Source organism: Hemicordylus capensis, chromosome 6 (assembly GCF_027244095.1).
Source record: "Hemicordylus capensis ecotype Gifberg chromosome 6, rHemCap1.1.pri, whole genome shotgun sequence".
NCBI classification, from domain to species: domain Eukaryota; kingdom Metazoa; phylum Chordata; class Lepidosauria; order Squamata; family Cordylidae; genus Hemicordylus; species Hemicordylus capensis.
Window position 1 is genome coordinate 14,159,804 of NC_069662.1, and position 19,514 is coordinate 14,179,317.

Consider the following 19,514-nt stretch of genomic DNA (forward strand, 5'->3'; position numbering starts at 1 on the left):
TATGTACGTGAACCAAGACTATTCCTAGGGTTCTAGATTGCTAACCCAGCCATCAAAAGTCAAAACACTCTAAGGAAGCAGATCCATTTGACAGTTGGTCAGAAGTAGTATTTTCAAATTTCCAATTTTAAATAGTTTTTCTCTATTTTAGTTAGAAGTAGGACAATCATCCTTTAGGAAAAAGACATTTATCAGCACAGTATAGCTCAACGTTGCCTGGAAAAAGAAACTGGCAGGAATACAGAACAAGGATGCAGAGGTGTAGGGGGAGAGCAGCTAAAGAGACCTGGTGCAATAGGGAAGCAGCAATTTATGAGACCCTTCCCCTCCCCTCGAAGCCCTCTGGGCCACCTGAAAATCTGCACAGCCCTCAGGGACATATTTTCTGGTGGAACACCTGAAGAAAGGGCTTTTGGGGGAAGGGGAATGTACAGAAAATTGCTTCTTCCCTTCTGAGCATGTGCAGTTAGTTAGGCAGTTCTGTTAGATGCCTTTCTTGCTGCACTGCCACATCCTTGCTCTGTATGTCAGCAACATGCCCCGATGTTTGGGCAAAACCCTTGTGGTTGTCCGTGCTCTGGAGATAGCGTTTGTGCTAATGTCATAGGTGTTCAGCTGTGTATGCAGGGAACAGGGGACAGAGAGGACCTCATTCAGGGACTTGTTTTGCTGATCTATGCATGTAAAACTACATTAAAATCTATTTGCAGTTTAATGCCTAAAAATTACCAGCATGTTCTTGCCTTCATCTTTGCAATTCAAGAGATCAACAGGAATGACCACCTCTTACCCAATATCACACTGGGATTCGAAATCTATGACAATGCTTTCAATCCACTGAGAGCCGTTTGGAACACTCTGCAGTTCCTCTTCACAGGGCAGGGGAATCCCTTGAATTACAACTGTGACGGGAAGCAGCAGCTAGTCCTTGCCATTGGTGGGCTCACCTCCCCAAATTCCATACACATGGCCAGTGTCTTCAATACCTACAAGATCCCACAGGTATGTGTGTTCCTAGCGATGACTAGCTGTAGTCATTCAAAAATGGCTATGTTCCTGAGGTAGCTCAGTTTGGAAGCAGCTTTTGAGAAGACAAGGCTTCCTTGTCTGGAGGAGGAAAACGTTTGTTTTCGTTCCTAAAGAAGAAAGCAAGAGGGCAATCAAACCAACCAACAAGGGGGAAAGGACAAGGTATGTTTGTTAGGCCAGTTTTTTATTGGGTTTAATTTCTGGCTATAGCCTTACTAATTGTGCAAAGAGGCACCTTTTTGATGTGGTGATTCTCTTTATTTAGCAGGGGGAGAGTAACTGGCCCGATCCAACCGCAGCACGGTACCTCCAATGACTGTTGCTGGTGTCTATATTTCTTTTTAGATTGTGAGCCCTTCAGGGACAGGGATCCCTTTTGCTGAGAAGTGGTATATAGATATTTGTTGTTGTTGGCTGGCTAGGGGTTCATTTTTGACAGGGCAGTTTCAATTTCAGTTTCAGTTGTGCCTAGAGAGAAAATGGGTGGGGATTAGCTACCGCTATGCTCTGAAGGTGGCTCTTTTTGGAAGCCACCCTTGAGAAGACAATGCTGAGACAAGGGCAGTTTTTCTTTTTGGAAATCTGTGAGCAGGAGTTTGGTAACAGACATCAAATGAGTTTTGTGAGGGGTTTAGTAGGGAAGTTGCATGTGGGCCCAGAAGTGGTCTCCCTTTATCAGAAACGAGACACCAAGCATGAGAAGGTGAGTACTGCCCCACTTTTGTAACTTTCCTGGGGGAAGAGATTGATACCTTTAATTAGATGATGATTGCAGCTTAGACCAATCTGTGAAGGAAACAATCTCTATGTCTGCATTCACACAGAACATGAAACCAGAGGTGAAGTGACCTCCAGTTTCAAAAACTGTATGTCTGAATGTGGACAACCACAGTTTCAACAGAAAATGAAGTTGCGGTTTTCCTCCCCTGAGAGTGATTTGCACTTTTGGTTTGTAATGAGGACCACCACCTGGACAGTTCCACCAGAGGACTTGGAACCACAGTTCCAAACCACAGTTTGTTATATGCAAATTCAGCCCCTATATTCTAAATTCTAAATAACCAATAAAAACAGTTATGAAGCAAGAATGCCCGCTGAAGAGGGGGTGCGTCCCAGAGTGTGACTATCTGTCTGAGGTACAGAAGTTGTGGGTGTGCGTTCAGTGCAAAGAGCTCCTGGCTCTCAGGTAACAAGTGCATTCTCTTGAAGCCAAGATGGCAGACCTGGAGAAGCTCAGGGAAGCAGAGAGGTTTGTGAATGAGACCCTCAGGAATGTGATAGAGGCATCCTATTCCCATGCTGAGAGCTCCTCTACTCTCATAGATGATGATGATGATGATGATGATGATGATGATGATGATGATGATGATGAATTCAATTTCTATACCGCCCTTCCAAAAATGGCTCAGGGCAGTTTACACAGAGAAATAATAAATAAATAAATAAATAAATAAATAAATAAATAAATAAGATGGCTCCCTGTCCCGAAAGGGCTCACATTCTAAAAAAAAAAAAAGAGATAGAAACCAGCAACAGTCACTGAACGTACTGTGCTGGGGGTGGATAGGGCCAGTTACTCTCCCCCTGCTAAATAAAGAGAATCACCACAGTAAAAGGTGCCTCTTTGCCCAGTTAGGGGGGATGAAGATCTTAGGGATGCAGGGCATCAGTCTGAAGAAGTCAGGAATGCTCTCTTAGAAGGGACATCTTCCTTGGGTAATGCTCCCAAATCCTCTCACACATAGGATACTCCTCCGGGGATTGGGGGCCTCCTAGTAGTGGGCAATTTGATAATTAGGAACTGGGGAAGGTGAAGAAGAGTGCAACAAAGATGATCAGGGTCATGGTGTACCTTTCTTATAAGGTAAGTCTACAGTGTCTGGGGCTTTTTAGTTTGGAAAAGGGGTGGCTATGGGGAGACATGATGGACGTTTATAAAATTATGCATGGAGAAGAGAGAGTGGACAGAGAGAGATGTTTCTCCCTCTCTAACAAATCTCATGGGTCTGAAGGCCAGGTAAAATAGGACCAACTAAAGGAAGTCATTTTTCACAGAGCAGAAAATTAATCTATGGCATTCTCTGCTATGGGATGTGGCAAATATACAGTAGAACCAAAAAAAAAAAAAAAGGCATGCCCTCACCTCTTGCCAGTTGGCTTCTCAGAGGCATCTGGTAGGCCACTGTGTGAAACAGCAAGGCTGTTCTTATGTTCTTGAATGGAAAGGTTTTCATCCCCTTCCAAGTTCTTAGAGTGTTTTCTCAAAAAATTAAGGAATAATTACTCAGTCCACTGTGCATTGTCTTGTTTTCAAAAGATTATTATTGTCATTTTCTTTCAATATTAGGGCCACAACTCCACTGAACACATTTTCTTTCAAACTGTGTTTCAAGCTTGCCCCAGCTTTCACTTTCAAGTAGGAATAGTCTTTAATCTTTCTTCATCCTGTTTAGAATCCTATCCCAGTATAAGACTCAATGGTACCAGTAGTTCCTACTCAAAATAGAAGTATTGTCTTATCTGAAATATTTGATAGAAGCTGAAATTTAGTGAATTGAAGAAGTAATACCTTGATCAAGAACAAAGGGATGTCCTTTTAATACTGTTTTTTTTAAAAAAAAAAATTCCCCCTTTTAGCTGAGTTATGGATCTTTTGACCCTGTGCTAAGTGATCAAACCCGGTTCCCTTTTTTCTTCCGGATGGTTCCAAGTGAAGACCTTCAATATATCGGGATTATTTTTCTGCTGAAGCATTTCAAGTGGAATTGGATCGGTCTGCTCACATCAGATGATGACAGTGGAGAAACATTTGTTCAAAATATGAGTCCAAGACTTCTTCAGAGCAATATTTGTATTGCTTTGGCACAATCCATTCCAAAAGTAACAAGTCGCACATCAAATACACACACTGAAAAAATGCTGGTGGAAATAGCTTTTGCTGTCTGGAAGGAAGCAAAGCTGAATGTGGTTCTTGTCTATGGGGATAGTCATTCTATGGAGGGTTTACGAATAATCTTAGAATCCTACGAATTTCATCATAAGCTTCCATTGCAGAGAGTGTGGCTCATAACTGCTCAGTGGGATTGCACAACTCTTTCTTCATGGAATAAATTCACAGGGAAATCCTTCAATGGTTCTTTGTCATTCACACTTCACAGAAAAGTGGTTCCAGGATTTCAGGAGTTCCTGGAGAGTATAAATCCATACCAGTCTATGATATATTTCATCCATCAGTTCTGGTCGTATGCATTTCTCTGTTCACTCCCAAAGCATGGCTTATATGTTCCAAATCAAGACAACTGCACTGGGGAGGAGAAACTGGGGAGCCTCCCTGAATCTGTGCTTGAAATGGGCATGTCTGGGCAGAGCTATAACATCTACAATGCTGTTCATGCTGTAGCACATGCTCTCCATACTATGTATTCTTCGAAAACTAAACAGAAGGAAATGGAGAAACTCGGGGGAAAGAGTCTTCTGTTACGGCCTGTATGTGTTTCCTCCTCCTTGTTTGCATTTCACTTCTCATTGCATTAGTTCATAACTCATAATAGCAGTTCTGTGATATAATGTCTGATTGTGGCATGCAGTTCCTGACACCCTGACTAATAAAGCACTGGTGAAGCAGTGTGAGGTAGCTTAGGCTGAGAGAGAAGAAACACCCAGAATCACCCATGAACTTCATGGCTAAATGGGGATTTGAATCTGAATTTGGGAAATTCAATTGGAAATCAAATCAAATTGCCCTTTTATTGGGTCACACAATTATTATACTTTTCAACAAAAATAAATCTCAGGAAGCAAACCTTATATCAAACATCTTGTAAATGTTTATTCAATATTCAGTATTGTTTGATGTTTTAATATGGCTGATTCCCATTCCAGAATAAGGTAAATGGATGTCAGTTTTTCCAAAAGTCTTTCCCTTTGTAATAATTATCCCAAACTTGCTTTGTATATCAATTTATATGTGAGTATTCTTTGCCGTAAGATCCTGTACTATTCGTCAACAGGAATTGCTGTTGCTTCCCGTGGCTTGCTACCAATATAAACATGCTTAAAGGTATATTCCTGAAAGGTATATAGTATTTCTTGTCAGTGACATCTTCCAGTTGGTGATCAAGGGATTTGTGGTTAAAGAGATAATCTTAATGCAATTTTCCACAATTTGACCCAGGGTGTGAACTTTTTCTCCTCCCAATTAGCTTCATGCTTTTCTGAGCAATATCCATTTCAATAATAGTGCTGGGGAAGAAATCTTTTTTGATGCGGAAGGGAGCCTGCCATCTGGATACGATATCATCAACTTGGTCACATTCCCCAATGACACCTTCCAGAAAGTCCAAACTGGAAGGATGGATCCCCTGGCTCGTGAAGGAAAAACGTTCACCATGAATGCAAGTGCTACTGTATGGAACCACAAGTTTAAAGAGGTATGGAGACCTGTCCCGACTCACCTTGCTAGTTTCCCTGACTTTAAGGGGTTTTCTCACAACCCAGCTCCAATATCAGGAGTGAAGAGTGTTGGGAGGGAGAAATGGGCTGAAAGGAATGGAGTGCCCTGATGGGGAATGTTCTGCTTCTGTCCTCTGGGCAATGCTCCAGGAGTCTCAGATTCCAACAGTAGGGTCTAGGTGACTTCCCCCCCAGACAGAGGAAATAATCAGCCTAACCCCAGATTTGCCTTGACCATGTTTGATGCCTCTGACCTCTTTTTGTCTGCCTGCAGTCAGACCCACCTTGGCTTTTGCCTGGTTCAGGGAGTAGACCCCTATTCCATACTCTTCATATGTGGATTATTTGGTTTTGAGAATAATAGAAGGGGTGGGGGAATCGGAACATTCTTCCTTCTTGCTCCTGTTAGATGCAGCCCCGTTCCCGATGTGTTCAGAGTTGCCATCCTGGATCCAGCAGGATTGCCCGGCAGGGAAGACAAGTTTGTTGCTATGATTGTGCTCAGTGTCCTGAGGGGAGGATTTCAACACAGATCGGTAAAAATATGTATATTGTGTAACCAAATCCAAATGTTTAAAATTCTCCTTTTCTACATCAAATAAATGACTGAATTTCTAAATTTGAAATAGAATTATGTGAAAGTGATGTGAAACTAATTACGAAAATGTACAATTTCTTATTATGTGAAGAAATGAGAGATGAAGTGGTAAAATCAACAATGGTAAAATGGGCACAAAATGTAGGTCAGAATATTAACTTAGAGGCCTGGGAGAAGCTATGGAAGAAAGATCTTAAATTTATAGCATGTTATCATTTAAAAGAAAATTTAATAAAAATGATGTACAGGTGGTATTAAACACCTAAGAAACTAGCTTTAATGTATAAAAATGTATCTAATAAGTGCTGGAGATGTAAAGATAGTGAGGTGTCCTTTTATCACATGTGGTGGTCCTGCAGAGAGGTAAAGAGGTTTTGGCATATGATTTATGATGAACTTTAAAAGATTTTTAAATGTATATTTCATAAGAGACCTGAATCCTTTCTGTTGGGTATAATCAATGAAGAAATCTTGGGGCCGGGGGGGGAATAGAAATTTATTCCTATATCTTACGATGACAGCTTAATCTTCAGGTATTAGCACCCTTGCAGGGAAAGGAAACATTCTGTTTTCTTACAACTAAATTCTCAGCATATGTAGGCTTTTCATGTGAAGCCAGAATCTGTAACCATTCCAAAATCTAGAAAAAGTCTGTGCAGAATAGAAACTATGGCATTTATGATGAGCAATCCTTTAGTTTAACTTTTCAGGTGCTGGCCTTTGCAGAAGAACATCCTGGATTCTTTGAAAGTTAAAACAATAAGCTGCAATGGCCGATGTTCCCATTAGAAAAAGCTGGTACTAGGTGAGATGCACTGATGCTGCTGAAGGGGTCAACGAAGGGAACACTGCTACTAACTTGGGGACAGTGAATTTGGATGATTGCTACTTCCCCCCAGAAGCATTATTTGCCAGTTGAAAATATGTCCCTGAGGGTCATGTAGCTATCAGGGACATTGTTTAGACTGGCGCAGAACACTTCAGAGGGAAGGAGAGATCATCAAAAATTGATCTCCCTCTCATGGGTGCTGGTGCTGTATTACCCTTCATAGGTAGTACTGGCTTTTAGCAACTCAACATTTCAGCCAATATAAACAAAATAAAACAAACAGAAAAGATGCCTACAAATGGCACAGTTCCTGCAAATGAGGAACAGCAAGTGTTTTGCTCCTAAAAATGGTCAAAGAGATTTTATTTATTGCTTTTTTGTTTTTCATTTTCATATTGCCTCCTGTTAAACACTTCAAGGCAGTGTAGAATAGGGATGTGCGAAACTTTTTGGGTGTTTCGGCACCAAAATGAAACACCCAATCACCATCCCAAAATGTTTTAGAGCCAAAACAAATCGCCCCTGGGTCGCCCCTGGGTCGGCAGCCATTTGTTCCTTTCTGCTGCCTCGTGTGGGGAGAGAGTTCTTTTGCCTGATTGCTCAGCCTTGCCATCACACATCCACCATGGCCTCCAACCATTCTTCAGCATTGCTGCCATTGCTGCCTTTTTTTCTCCAGCAATTTTTTAATTGAGAAAAAGAAGAGGATTCCATCTTTTATTCCTTCTGCCTTGCTGACACAAACAGCCTGCTACCTGAGCCATCCTGGGACCTTGGCTGGATTCTCTCCTGCTTTTTCCCCTTTTGTATCTGTGAAAAAGAGAATTGGATAATTCCACCTTTTTTGGCCATCACATAGTTGTTCTGCCCTGTACTGAGAGAAGAATGCTACTACCTGCACAAGCAGCCACCACCACCAGCCCCAGATCTTCCAGATTTTTGAGCCTTTTGTGGATGCCCCATCTGAAGACTGAAGAAGGAGCAGGAGAGAGAGACCACCAGACCAACAGAAGTAGCAGCCCAACATTTTGGAGAAGAGAAGACTTAGTGGTGAGTTTATTTTAACACACACATACTGTACACACACGCACCACTCTGGGCCTAGTCGCTGCCTGTGAGTCCGTGTGTGTGTTTTAAATAAAGCAGTCCATCCTCCCATTTTATAGATCAGCAGCAGTATATTAAACCGATTCTCTCCGCCATTATTTTGTATCTTCTTGTCCGGCTGGCTATACCACATTGTGTCTCTGCTGTTGGGACATTGTATCTCTGCTCTTTTTATCCATCCATCTCCTCCTACTAGCAACTATTATTATTGACAATGTTGCCTCCTCTTTTCTTTCATTGAATATTTTGAGTTGATGCTGAAATGAAAATGATGAATGTTAATGTGATAATATTAATATGATATATATAATGCTGATGCCCTGATATGATGTGATGATGATTATGAGTTGCTGTTGTTCATGCATTTCTGTTTTGTGATGTGCTTTGCTTTCTGAACCACTTGCCTCTTTAATGTTTATTATCTGAGACTTTGCTTTATGGCAGAAGGTTCTCTCTCTCTGTGTGGACTTCTTGTTTGCAATGAAAAAGTGGATGGAGTCATATTGTGAGTTGTAGCATCATCAGAGTTTTTATTCAAAGATTGCTTGCATCATGATGTGCTGGTGCCACAGGCTCTGATCCGGTGCAGAAATTTATTCATTCATTCATTCATTCATTCATTCATTCATTCATTCAAACTTTTACACTACCTCTAAATGTCATCTCTGTGCAGTTGACAATAATATAAAACAAGTTTAAAACATATACAAAAAACTTAAAACAATTTAACAATTGAAAAATAAACCAGAGATTAAAACCTAAAAAAATTTAAAAGCTGGGAAAGCTTGGTGAAAACATGGGTTTTGAGGTGCTTTTTAAAAATATTACCAGAGATGGGGAGAATCGTATCTCAGCAGGGAGCACATTCCACACTCTTGGGGCAGCAGCTGAGAAGGCCCGCCTCTGTGTAGCCACCAAATAAGTTGGTGGTAACTGGAGATGGACGTCCTCAGATGACCTCAATGGGCGGTGAGGCTCGTAGTGAAGAAGACGCTATCTTAGATACACAGGGCCTAAGCCGTTTAGGGCTTTATAAGTTATAATTAGCACTTTGTATTTTGTCCGGAAACCTATTGGCAGCCAGTGTAGCTCCATCACTAAAGGAGTAACGTGGTCTCTCCAGGATGACCCAGAGACCAACCAGGCTGCCGCGTTCTGAACCAACTGAAGTTTCTGGACTCCGTACAAAGGCAGCCCCACATAGACTGCATTACAGAAGTCCAGTGTGGAGGTTACCAACAGATGTACCACTGTTTTGAGGTCATTGATCTCGAGAAACGGGAGCAGCTGGCGTATCAGCCGCAGCTGATAGAAAGCACCCCTGGCCACCCTTATTGTTCTGACCCCGCACAATAAGTACTTCTGTCTTATTTGGAGTCAGCTTCAGTTTATTCTCCCTCATCCAGCCCATTACTGCTTCCAGGCAGGCATTTAGGGAGGATATGCCAGCTCCTGAAGAAGTTGACATGGAGAACTAGATCTGCGTGTCAAAAGTATACTGGTAACACCGAACTCCAAATCCCCTGATGATCTCTCCCAGCGGTTTCATGTAGATGCTAAAAAACGTTAAGTATGGAGCCTTGAGGGGAACCATACTTAAGCTCAGAGTTCGAAGAGCAACAGTCTCCAATTGACACCATCTGGAATCTGTCCGAGAGGTAGGAGCAGAACCTCTGTAAAAGAGTGCCTCCCACCCCCAACCCCCTCAGACATTCCAGAAGAATACTACGGTTGATAGTATTGAAAGCCTCCGAGAGATCCAAAAGGACCAAAAGGTCACACTTCCTCTGTCAATTCCCAATTGGACATCATCCATCAGGCTGACCAAGGCAGTCTCCACCACATAGCCAACCCTTGGGTCTATATAATCAGTTTCCTCCAAGACCGACTAGAGTTGAGGCCACCACCTTCTCAATTACCTTGCACGGCCATGGGAGGCTGAAAACAGGCCTATAATTGCTCAGCTCTGAGGGATCTAATGCAGGTTTCTTTAGAAGAAGTGTAATGATTGCCTTCTTAATACAAGGAGGCATCCTGCCCTCCCTCAGAGAAGCATTTATGATTTACACCAGGCTGTCTACAACAGCCCCCTTGCTAGACAGAACAAGCCATGTTGGACAAGGGTCAAGTGAACAAGTGGTAGGCCTCAATGCTCCAAGCAGCTTGTCCACCTCCTCAGGAGTTACAAACTGAAACCGATCCAGTCAAATCACCTGTTGTTGGGCACCTCCAGTGCAGACATCAAATTAATTGTGGAGTCTCTATCTATGTCGGCCTGAATCTGAGAGATTTTATGTGGGAAAAACTATTTAAACACATGGCAGGGGTAATTGATGGTTCCAAATTCTGGTTCAAGGGAGGGGAATACTAGTCCCCTCACAACCCTGAACAACTCCACTGGACGTGAACTCGCAGGGCAATATGGGCAGAAAAGAACCGCCTCTTTGCCGCAGGTATTGCCGGAGCATAAATCTTTAGATGTGCTCTATATCTCAATCTGTCGGATTTGAGCCGAGTCTTTCTCCACTTGCACTCCAGTTGCCAGCCTTGCCACTTCAGCCCCCATAGATCTTCCGTATACCAAGGGGCCAATTTTGAAGCGGATCAGGGAGCAATCGTGTCTACTGCCCTGGTGAGCAAGTTGTTCCAATTCTCAACCAGGGTGTCAACACGAGCACCAGCAAAGCAACATTGAATTCATCCAAGGCTTCTTGGAATCCTACTGGATCCAATAACCTCTTCAGGTGGACCATTCTAATAGGCCCCTTGCCCCTGCAGAGGTGGGAACTGCTTGTAAGTCCAACCTTAACCAGATGGTGGTCTGTCTATGACAATGGGGAAATCACAGGTGTCCACATCCATGGAATACCCCCATGATCAGAGTAAAAGACCAAATCAAGCATGTGACCTGCAATATGTGTCCGTCCAGAGACCACTTGGGACAGGCCGATAGTTGTCATGGCCGCTATGAATTCCTGAGCTGCCCTGGACAGATTGGTCCCAAAATGAACTTTGAAGTCCCCCAGCACCAAGAGCCTGGGAGACTCCAACGCGGTTTCCGCAACCAAGTCCGTGAGCTCAGTAAGGGATTCCGCTGGGCAGCAGGGTGATCGGTACAACAAAAGAAGTCTAATCTATCCCTGGTCTCCATACTTAAGTACACACATTCCATATGGTCTGATACCCTAACAGGGACCCTGATAAGGGAGAAGTTATCCTTATAGATCACAGCCACTCCACCTCCCCACCCACGTCCCCTCACCTGCTCCTCTACAGAATATCCTGGAGGGTGAAGCTGGAACCAGACTGGACCATTAGCCTCCCACAACCAAGTCTCAGTAATACATACTAGGTGGGATTCTTTATCCATAATCAAATCTTGTATGAGCTCTGGCTTGTTTTGGACTGACCTGGCATTGCAGAGGAGCAAGGTAAGGCTATGTGGCTTGTTGGCAATACTCCCTGAGGTCAAAGAGCTGGAGGGACAGCCAGAAGAGGAGACAGCTATTAAATTTCTGACTACCCTTCCTCTGGAACAGCCTGCTGACCTGCCACCGTTTCTTCTTCTATTCCCCACCACTACCAGGATAGCTGCCCCATAGTCAATGAAGGCAATGTCAAAGAAATGCACCAAAAAATTGTGTGCCATCATTGTTGTCATTGTCGTCATCACTCTTTCGACTTGCGGAGGTGGAAGGGGGGCAAAACCTTGCTGTTTGAGATTTTTAATGACAAACCATGAATCCACTCACATTTGCTACCAGAGAATCTACACTCGGAAAACCTCAGAAACAACAAAACCCAGTACCCCATAGGTTAGCAACCCATGGGGGTGGTTGGTACCCTCTGTGCACTACACCGCCACTTGCTCTGGGCCACACCAGTGCCCCCCAAGTGCAGTTATGGGGCTCCTGAAACCTCCATTATTCCCTATGAGCAAAAACCTTAAAGATGCGTAAACTTCAAAAATCACTTAAAAATCACCCTTTGCCCAATTCCTTTGAAATACTTCTGGTAGCTTGCTTGCCACCACTAGGCACTACCACCAACCACATTCTTCCCTGAGCCACACCTTTCCTCCTGACATGAAGAGGAAAACCTTAAAGATGCATGAACTTCAAAAGATCACCAAAAATCAGCCCTTTGCCCAATTCCTTTTTGGGTGGTAGCCTCCACCCATTAGGCGCTACCACACCACCCTACTCTTTTGGCTCCAGGACCAGTTTTTGGATCCTAAATGATTCCGATTCAGATATTGAATAATTCAGATCCGAAGCGAATCTGGGGTGATTTGGATGGGTCTGATTTGGATCCGAAATGAAACAGAGATGTTTTGATTTGAGTCCAAATTGAAACACAGAAAATCCGAAATGCACACCCCTAGTGTAGAACACAGATAAAATGAAAGAAATCATTAAATTAAAAACTATAAGAACAGCAAAAGTAAGAGCAGCATAAAATCTATCAACATATCACAGGAGAGGGAGGAAACGTTAACAACCTGCTTTGTAATATAACAAACCAGTCAACAGATTCGTTCCTTGGCAAAACAAAGACTTTGTTGATGTATTTCAGATGCAGACCAGTGTGAGATGTGTCCAGAAGATCAATGTCCAAATGAGAAACAGGATCAATGCATCGCCAAAATGATGACCTATTTATCCTATGGAGAACCATTGGGAGCGGTTTTGATTTCTTTTGCTCTTTTGTTTTCCCTGATCACCTTTGCTGTGATTGGGATCTTTGTTCTGCTCCACAAAACTCCCATTGTGAAAGCCAGTAACTGGAGCATTACTTGTACCCTTCTCTCCTCTCTGCTGCTTTGCTTTCTCTGCTCCTTCCTATTCATTGGTCAGCCTAGGAAGGTGACCTGCCTCCTCAGACAAACCGTGTTTGGCATCACCTTTACTGTTGCTCTTTCTTCTGTGTTGGCCAAAACCATCACTGTTGTTCTGGCCTTCCTGGCCACCAAGCCGGGAAACAGGATGAGGAGATGGATAGGGAAGAGGCTGGCAGTATCGGTCATCATTCTCTGTTCACTTATTCAAATTGGCATCTGTGCTGTGTGGCTGGCAAACACTCCCCCTTTCCCAGAGTTTGACATGCACTCTCAGATCAGTGAGATCATTGTGCAATGCAATGAAGGCTCAAACACCATGTTCTACATCGTCCTGGGCTACATGGGTTTTCTGGCCACCATCAGCTTCACTGTGGCCTTCCATGCTAGAAAGTTACCAGATAGCTTTAATGAAGCCAAGCTGATCACCTTCAGCATGCTGGTCTTCTGCACTGTTTGGATTACTTTTGTCCCAAGCTACTTGAGCACCAAGGGGAAATACATGGTGGCAGTGGAGGTCTTCTCCATCATGGCCTCTAGTGGTGGACTGTTGAGTTGTATCTTCCTCCCCAAATGCTACATTATTATTCTTAGACCTGATCTGAATACCAGAGAGCAACTAGTAAGGAAACAATATTGAGACACTGGACTCTTTCTGCCTTTTCTTGTTCTTCGGCACCATGTCTTTCATCATTATATTCCCATATTAGTAGTGAAGGAAGGCGTAGATTAGAGAATACAGTCAACATGGGTGGTATCGGTGACTAAGCGTGGGTGATATCGGGACAATGGGGGGAACTGTGGAAGAGCTGCTTCAACAATCATCCATATTGCACAGCTCTGGCACTGCTTTGAAGGACACATCCGTCCGGCAGCACCATGTGTCCAGAATGCAGCACTGGATGTCAGCCAGCCTACAGTGTGGGCCACAGACTAATAGTTCTCTCAAAGAAGGGAGATAACTGTAGACAGGCTTATACTTAAGGTTAGGTGAAAAAAGAATGGCTGACAACCAGACTAACGCAGTGTGTGGCCATCAAATGAAGCTGGTGTGTTTGACATGCATTCCACATTCATCCAGATAATGGTGCAGTGCAATGAAGGGTCTGTTACATGGGTTTTCTGGCCATCATCAGCTTCACTGTGGCCTTCCATGCTAGAATGTTACTGATGGATTTAAATTTATTTATTTATTTATTTATCATTTATTTATTTAATTTGTATTAAACATATTTTTATACCGCCCAAAACTTACATCTCTGGGTGGTTTACACCAAAAACAAGAAATTTTAAACACAACAATTTAAATTATTTAAAACAATATTCTAAAAACAACATTAAAACAATTTAATGAAGCCAAGCAGATCACCTTCAGCATGCTGGTCTTCTGCAGTGTTTGGATGCCAGGGCTGGACTGGGGGCAATGAGAGGGCGGTGGAATGTATGTGGGGAGGGAGCCAGGATTTGAGCAGAATGGCTACCTAAGGGTTGGAGTATTCATTGCTGCCAAGTGTAGCGGGGCGCAGTCAACATGGAGACCAGGGGTCCCTCGATGGTTTTTAATGTAAGCTCAGTTAATTGTAGCTCCCGCACAGGTTGAATCAGGAAGGCCCCACTCTGAATGCACATGGTGCCCACACACTGCCTTGAAACTGTCACTCAGAACAAAACTCACTCTACACTCAGATGAAAAAAATTAGAGAGAACACTGATGGAGACCAGGCCTCCTAGAAGCGTTGTGTATCAATGGCACATATTGCAATACATGCTTGGAGTGCAGAAATGTGGGGAAAAAAATGCTGAATACAGATCAGCAATCATGTTCACTGGCCACATATTTCACAAGTGTTGAGCACACATGAATGGCTGCTGTTCATTCTCAGCTCTACGACAGCAGTGGGGGAGCAAAGGGGGTTAATCTTTGCAAGGATGATAGCAGTGCCCTCCACCTTTGACCCAGCTTCTGGAGGGGAATATAGTATTTGTGCATGCATGGAGATGTACACACACACACACACACACACAAAATGCCTCTGCATATTCGTCCCATCATAATGATGGGCATTTTACGAGCCAATAAATCATGCAGTAAGGTGTGCATTGAAGAATGGGGTGGGTTGGGGAGGTTGAAAGGAGGGATCACTGTTGTATCAGGCAAAAAGGTTTCCCTTCCTACTTCAGATCTGGAAACATAAACCCACACAGACAGGTCATGCTAAAAAATCTGGTCCTGAAGTCATGATTAAGGAGGAAAAGCAAAAACCATTGATGAAAAGGCAGGCAAGTGGGGCAGGTGGAGCAGGGGGAGAGGACAACCTCCATCTAAACCATCTGATTCACACAATACATGCCAGAGAGTGAACTGAATGAAATTACTATGGCCCAGGACCAGCAGACAGTACCTGCGAACCAACGAATCACAGGTACAGTTCAGAGGCAATTTCCGTTGTTGGAAAAATAATGCGGCCACCTTTGAGACCCAGATCCCTCTTTCCACACCCCACTAGTCATGAGAACAATCCTCAAAGGTCTCTTTCCAGGATCTGCTTACAGAACAACTGTGAGGGGGGAAATCGCTATGCTCCTTCCTTCAGAGGTCAAACAAGAGAACCAACCGGCTTCCTTAAAGATTGGTGGGTTTCACAGTAGAGGCTTCTTGGAACGTCACCTGTGGGTTCAAGCAGTGCTCTCGCTGAGTTCGTGTGAACTGGGGAGTGAAAGATCCCTTTCTCTCTTCTACATACACACACAGAAGGCGGCACCAGTAGATTACAAGCAAAAAGGCATGTGGGAATGCCGGGGGGGATATGTGTCCCTAAATAGCTCCCCCTCTCACACACGTGCAAAAATGTGGGGCCCATAGCATTTTCTACTTTTGCTACAAGGTTAATCCGGCAGTGGTGAGGTGGCCAAGGAACAGCCTTCCAGGGTTTTTGCGGCCCAAAGTGTTGGGAATGCGGGGGGGGGGGGAGGCTCCCCCCACCCAGCTGGTTGCTGTGCCCGTTGTCATCAGTTGAGTTTTCTTTACATTTAGTCATAGTCCCATTTTTTGACTGTGCTCCTTGACTTTCATTACTAGAGCTTGCAGATCATCCGCATTCTCCGCTATCAGAATGGTGTCATCTGTATAGTATTGGTTATTGATGTTTCTTCCTCCAACTTTAAAACCACGCTCATCTTCTTCCAATCCAGCTTCTCTCAGTATATGTTCAGCATATAAGTTGAATAAAAAGGGAGAAAGTATACAGCCTTGTCTTACTCTGAATGTCTGGTTCAACACTATGGAGTAAATCCACCTGTCTCAGTGGAAACAAAGCTGCAGCTCATTCAGACATGTCCTCGTGTGTCTATTCCAGGGGGCCAAGTAACAGCCTTCCAGGGTTTGGCGGCCCAAAGAGTTGGGAATGGCGGGGGTGGCAGGCCGGACTGCGGGCACTGAGAGGGTGGGGCAATGTTTGTGGGGAGGGCGCCGGGTTTTGAGCAGAATGGGTAATTGAGGGTGGGAATTGGGGCGCAGGGGCACCCCGCAGGGTGTGGCACACCGGGAATATGCCCTGTTGCCCTGTGGGCCAGTCTGAGCCCGGGTGGCTCGACTCACCAACTCAGAGTTCCCCTCCCCACACGTGCGCTTTAAAGTTTTAACAGGAAAGCCTTTTTAGGCTAGGAGATCCCCTGTATTTGTAAAGGGGAATCCCAGCTGGATTCCCATTTACAAGTATATCCCCCGCCGAGCCAGGCTGCCAGCCAGTTCCATGAAATGGGGGGTGGTCCCAATTCTAACTTGGACTGGCACCCCCCCCCTTTTGAGGGCCGGTCTGGTTCATCCTCGGGCCACCCAAAGGGGCCTGGCTCAGTCTGAGCTGGTTCGCATAACCCTCTTTCTCTCCCCTCTCTGTCTATACTAAGCCAGAAGCAAAGCCTCCTTGGAATCTGCCATTCCCCAAATCTCATCCTTCCCTACCTTCTCTGAATATCCGGTGCACCAGAATGGGATATTTTATCACACTAATTCTGCCATGTAATGTATTTGTTTCACTAATTTACATTCATTCTCTTTTAATAAATTTGAATTTGTTCACTGAAATCTTGTTTTGTCCCTTTGTTATGTTATTAGTTCCATGTCTACCACAGAGGGATAGACATTACAGTAGCAGCCCTAGGCCCCGCATCTTGTAACCATGGTTTCTGCCATAACACAGGTCCGGATGATCAAAGACAGCAAGGTTACTGAACATGAAAAAAGGTTCTGCACTGTCTGAATCCTGAAATTATTATTTTATTTTTACAAACTTGGGTAGATTTTTTCCTGACCATGAATCCATTTATATACCACATCTTTGCAGTGGAGCCTAGAAACATTTCCATTCAATTGATTATTTTCTTTCTTGGGGATTGACATCTAATACTTGGTCATCCCTGCCTGGGCCATTTTGAGGGAAGACCTTGCTGATGAATGCTAGGATACCCTATGGAAGTGGAAGAAGGGGAATGTTCTGCCTGACATTTTAGAAGTTAAGTCACATTGGCTATGTAGGACACAGTGGCGATCTGTACCCACGTTATAAAATCAATGAAATATACATGAATAAAATAAATAAAGCCCCTTACTGCATGTTTCGTTTTCCTCGCACTCAACGCAAGGCCCAATGACCAGCAGGCACTTGGGTCCCCAAAGTGTTAATTGAATCCTGTTATTGCCTGCTGAATAGCAAATATTGGTTAGGAGGGAATAAAAAACGTTTTCTTGGTTTGTATAGGGACCAGAGGACTGTAGGGAAAGTGTCCATCCACCCTGTAATTATCAAAATCACTAGTATTGAGTTCTGCTTCTTGTGGAAGCCCCATGGCTAGCTAGAGGTCATTTAATGATAAGATAGGTTAATTATAGCTCAGTTGCTCATACCAGGCTACACTCCCTCAGTGTGTAAGGATCTAAAAGTGCCCGTGTGTGCCCTAGAACTCAGGAGACGTTAACATGAATCAAACAAGGCTCTGTCAAATGGAATTTCTGTGTTGGTAAAGTTCTTTGTGGGTAGTCTTCTCTAGCTGACAAAGCAAGTGCACAGCTGGGGTGAGATTCAAAATTTGCAGGAGCTCAGAATGGTTCGGTTACTACCATTCCTCCTATATCTGCCTGCTATTTTCAGCAGGCAGAACAGCAGGCAAAGACATCTGTGCAAAATTCAGCACAATTCCAAGACAGATTCCAGAGAAGGCATTACCATTGGGGAATTTGGATCCTTCTTACAGGGTGATGTGCTTCTATTCAACTTTACTGTACCACCAGACAGATCCACAACAGGAGAGTGAGTAGTGTGTCTTTTGATTTAATGGTTGTATTGGGTCTTTTAGGTAGGACTGATCTAATGTATGCCTATCTGGTTTAAATTATTCTAGTGGAGATTCATTATCAATGTCAGCTTCTGATATGCCTAACATTGAGGCTGCAGCATCTAGCCATGGTGTGTGAATGGACCTTAGCAAATCTAATAGCACAGTCTGATCTCTAATCATTTGCATTCCAAATCTCCTGGGTTTGATCTCTGGCTTCTCCAGGCACAGCTGGGAAACTGCTCTGTCTGAAAGCAGATTCACTGCCAGTCCCAATAAAGAATAGTGACCTAGCTAGACCAATGGCCTGATTCAATATAAGGCAACTTGATATCCTTGTATGTCCATATATCATACCAAGCACAATGATTTCCAAGGAGGTAATGTAATGTAATTTTATTTACAGTCATTGACCAAACAGAGAGTAAAAACCAGTAAACATTAAAATATGTATATACATATATACAGTTTAAGATTGGGGTGATATCCCATTATACCTTTTAAAAGCAATATAACTAAACTTAGCTACAGGAATAGAAATTAAAGCATCTTTGTCTGAAAGCCGATGTTTTACAAGGTTAGCATCGGATTGATCTGCCAGTTTACATATTAGAGGAGCAATAAGGCGTTCCCTGGGATACAAATGGAGATTACAGTGGAGAAGGATATGTGCGACAGTTTCTGTATCTCCTGATCCACAACGGCAGTGTCGTTCTTCTAAAGGCACACCTTGAAACCTCCCAGCTAGAAGTGTGGATGGAAAGGAATTAACCCTTACTCTTGTGAATATCCATCGAAACTTAGAGAAAGTAATTGTCGACAGATATTTTGCGGGGAAAAGATCCATATTAGTTCTTATAGCTCTATCAAACTCTGGAAGCGCAGCCCAGTTTTCTTGGATCTCAGTATCAACAAAGCGTTGTTTCACTACTCTTTTCGCGTTCACTAGACCCAATTCCAGCAGTTGGGCTGGGTCTAAGCCTAGAGAGGTGAGCTTCGTACTTACTGTAGTACACCATAATGGCTGGGGACTAACTGAAAGAAACTCAGGAATTAAACCAACTGGTCGCAGATGTATTTTCAACCAGAAATAAATAATCAAAAGCCAGGCCCGAGATTCAATTTTTATGAAGCCAGCCTCTGTCCTTAAAGTCACATTTGCTGTACATTTTGGTGTACCAAATAAATTCCTCAAGAACCCTGATTGGGTTCTTTCCAAAGTGTCAAACCTTGAGTATGGAAATAGTTGTATGCCATACAGTAATTGCGGAATGACCTTTGCAGTATAGAGCTTTAAGGCAGCTGGTATGTAGCCTGGAGACCGGAGACCA

General features: G+C 43.5%; 1 protein-coding gene across 1 annotated transcript; it reads left to right on the plus strand.

The window, feature by feature from the left end:
* Positions 1-543: 543 nt before the first annotated feature.
* LOC128330920 (vomeronasal type-2 receptor 26-like) lies at positions 544-13,459 on the plus strand (the record flags this gene model as incomplete). Its single annotated transcript, XM_053264286.1, has 4 exons — positions 544-1,002; positions 3,667-4,515; positions 5,232-5,427; positions 12,591-13,459. Coding segments are annotated over exons 1-4 (2,373 nt in total), but the record flags the coding sequence as incomplete, so codon positions are not given.
* Positions 13,460-19,514: the final 6,055 nt, after the last annotated feature.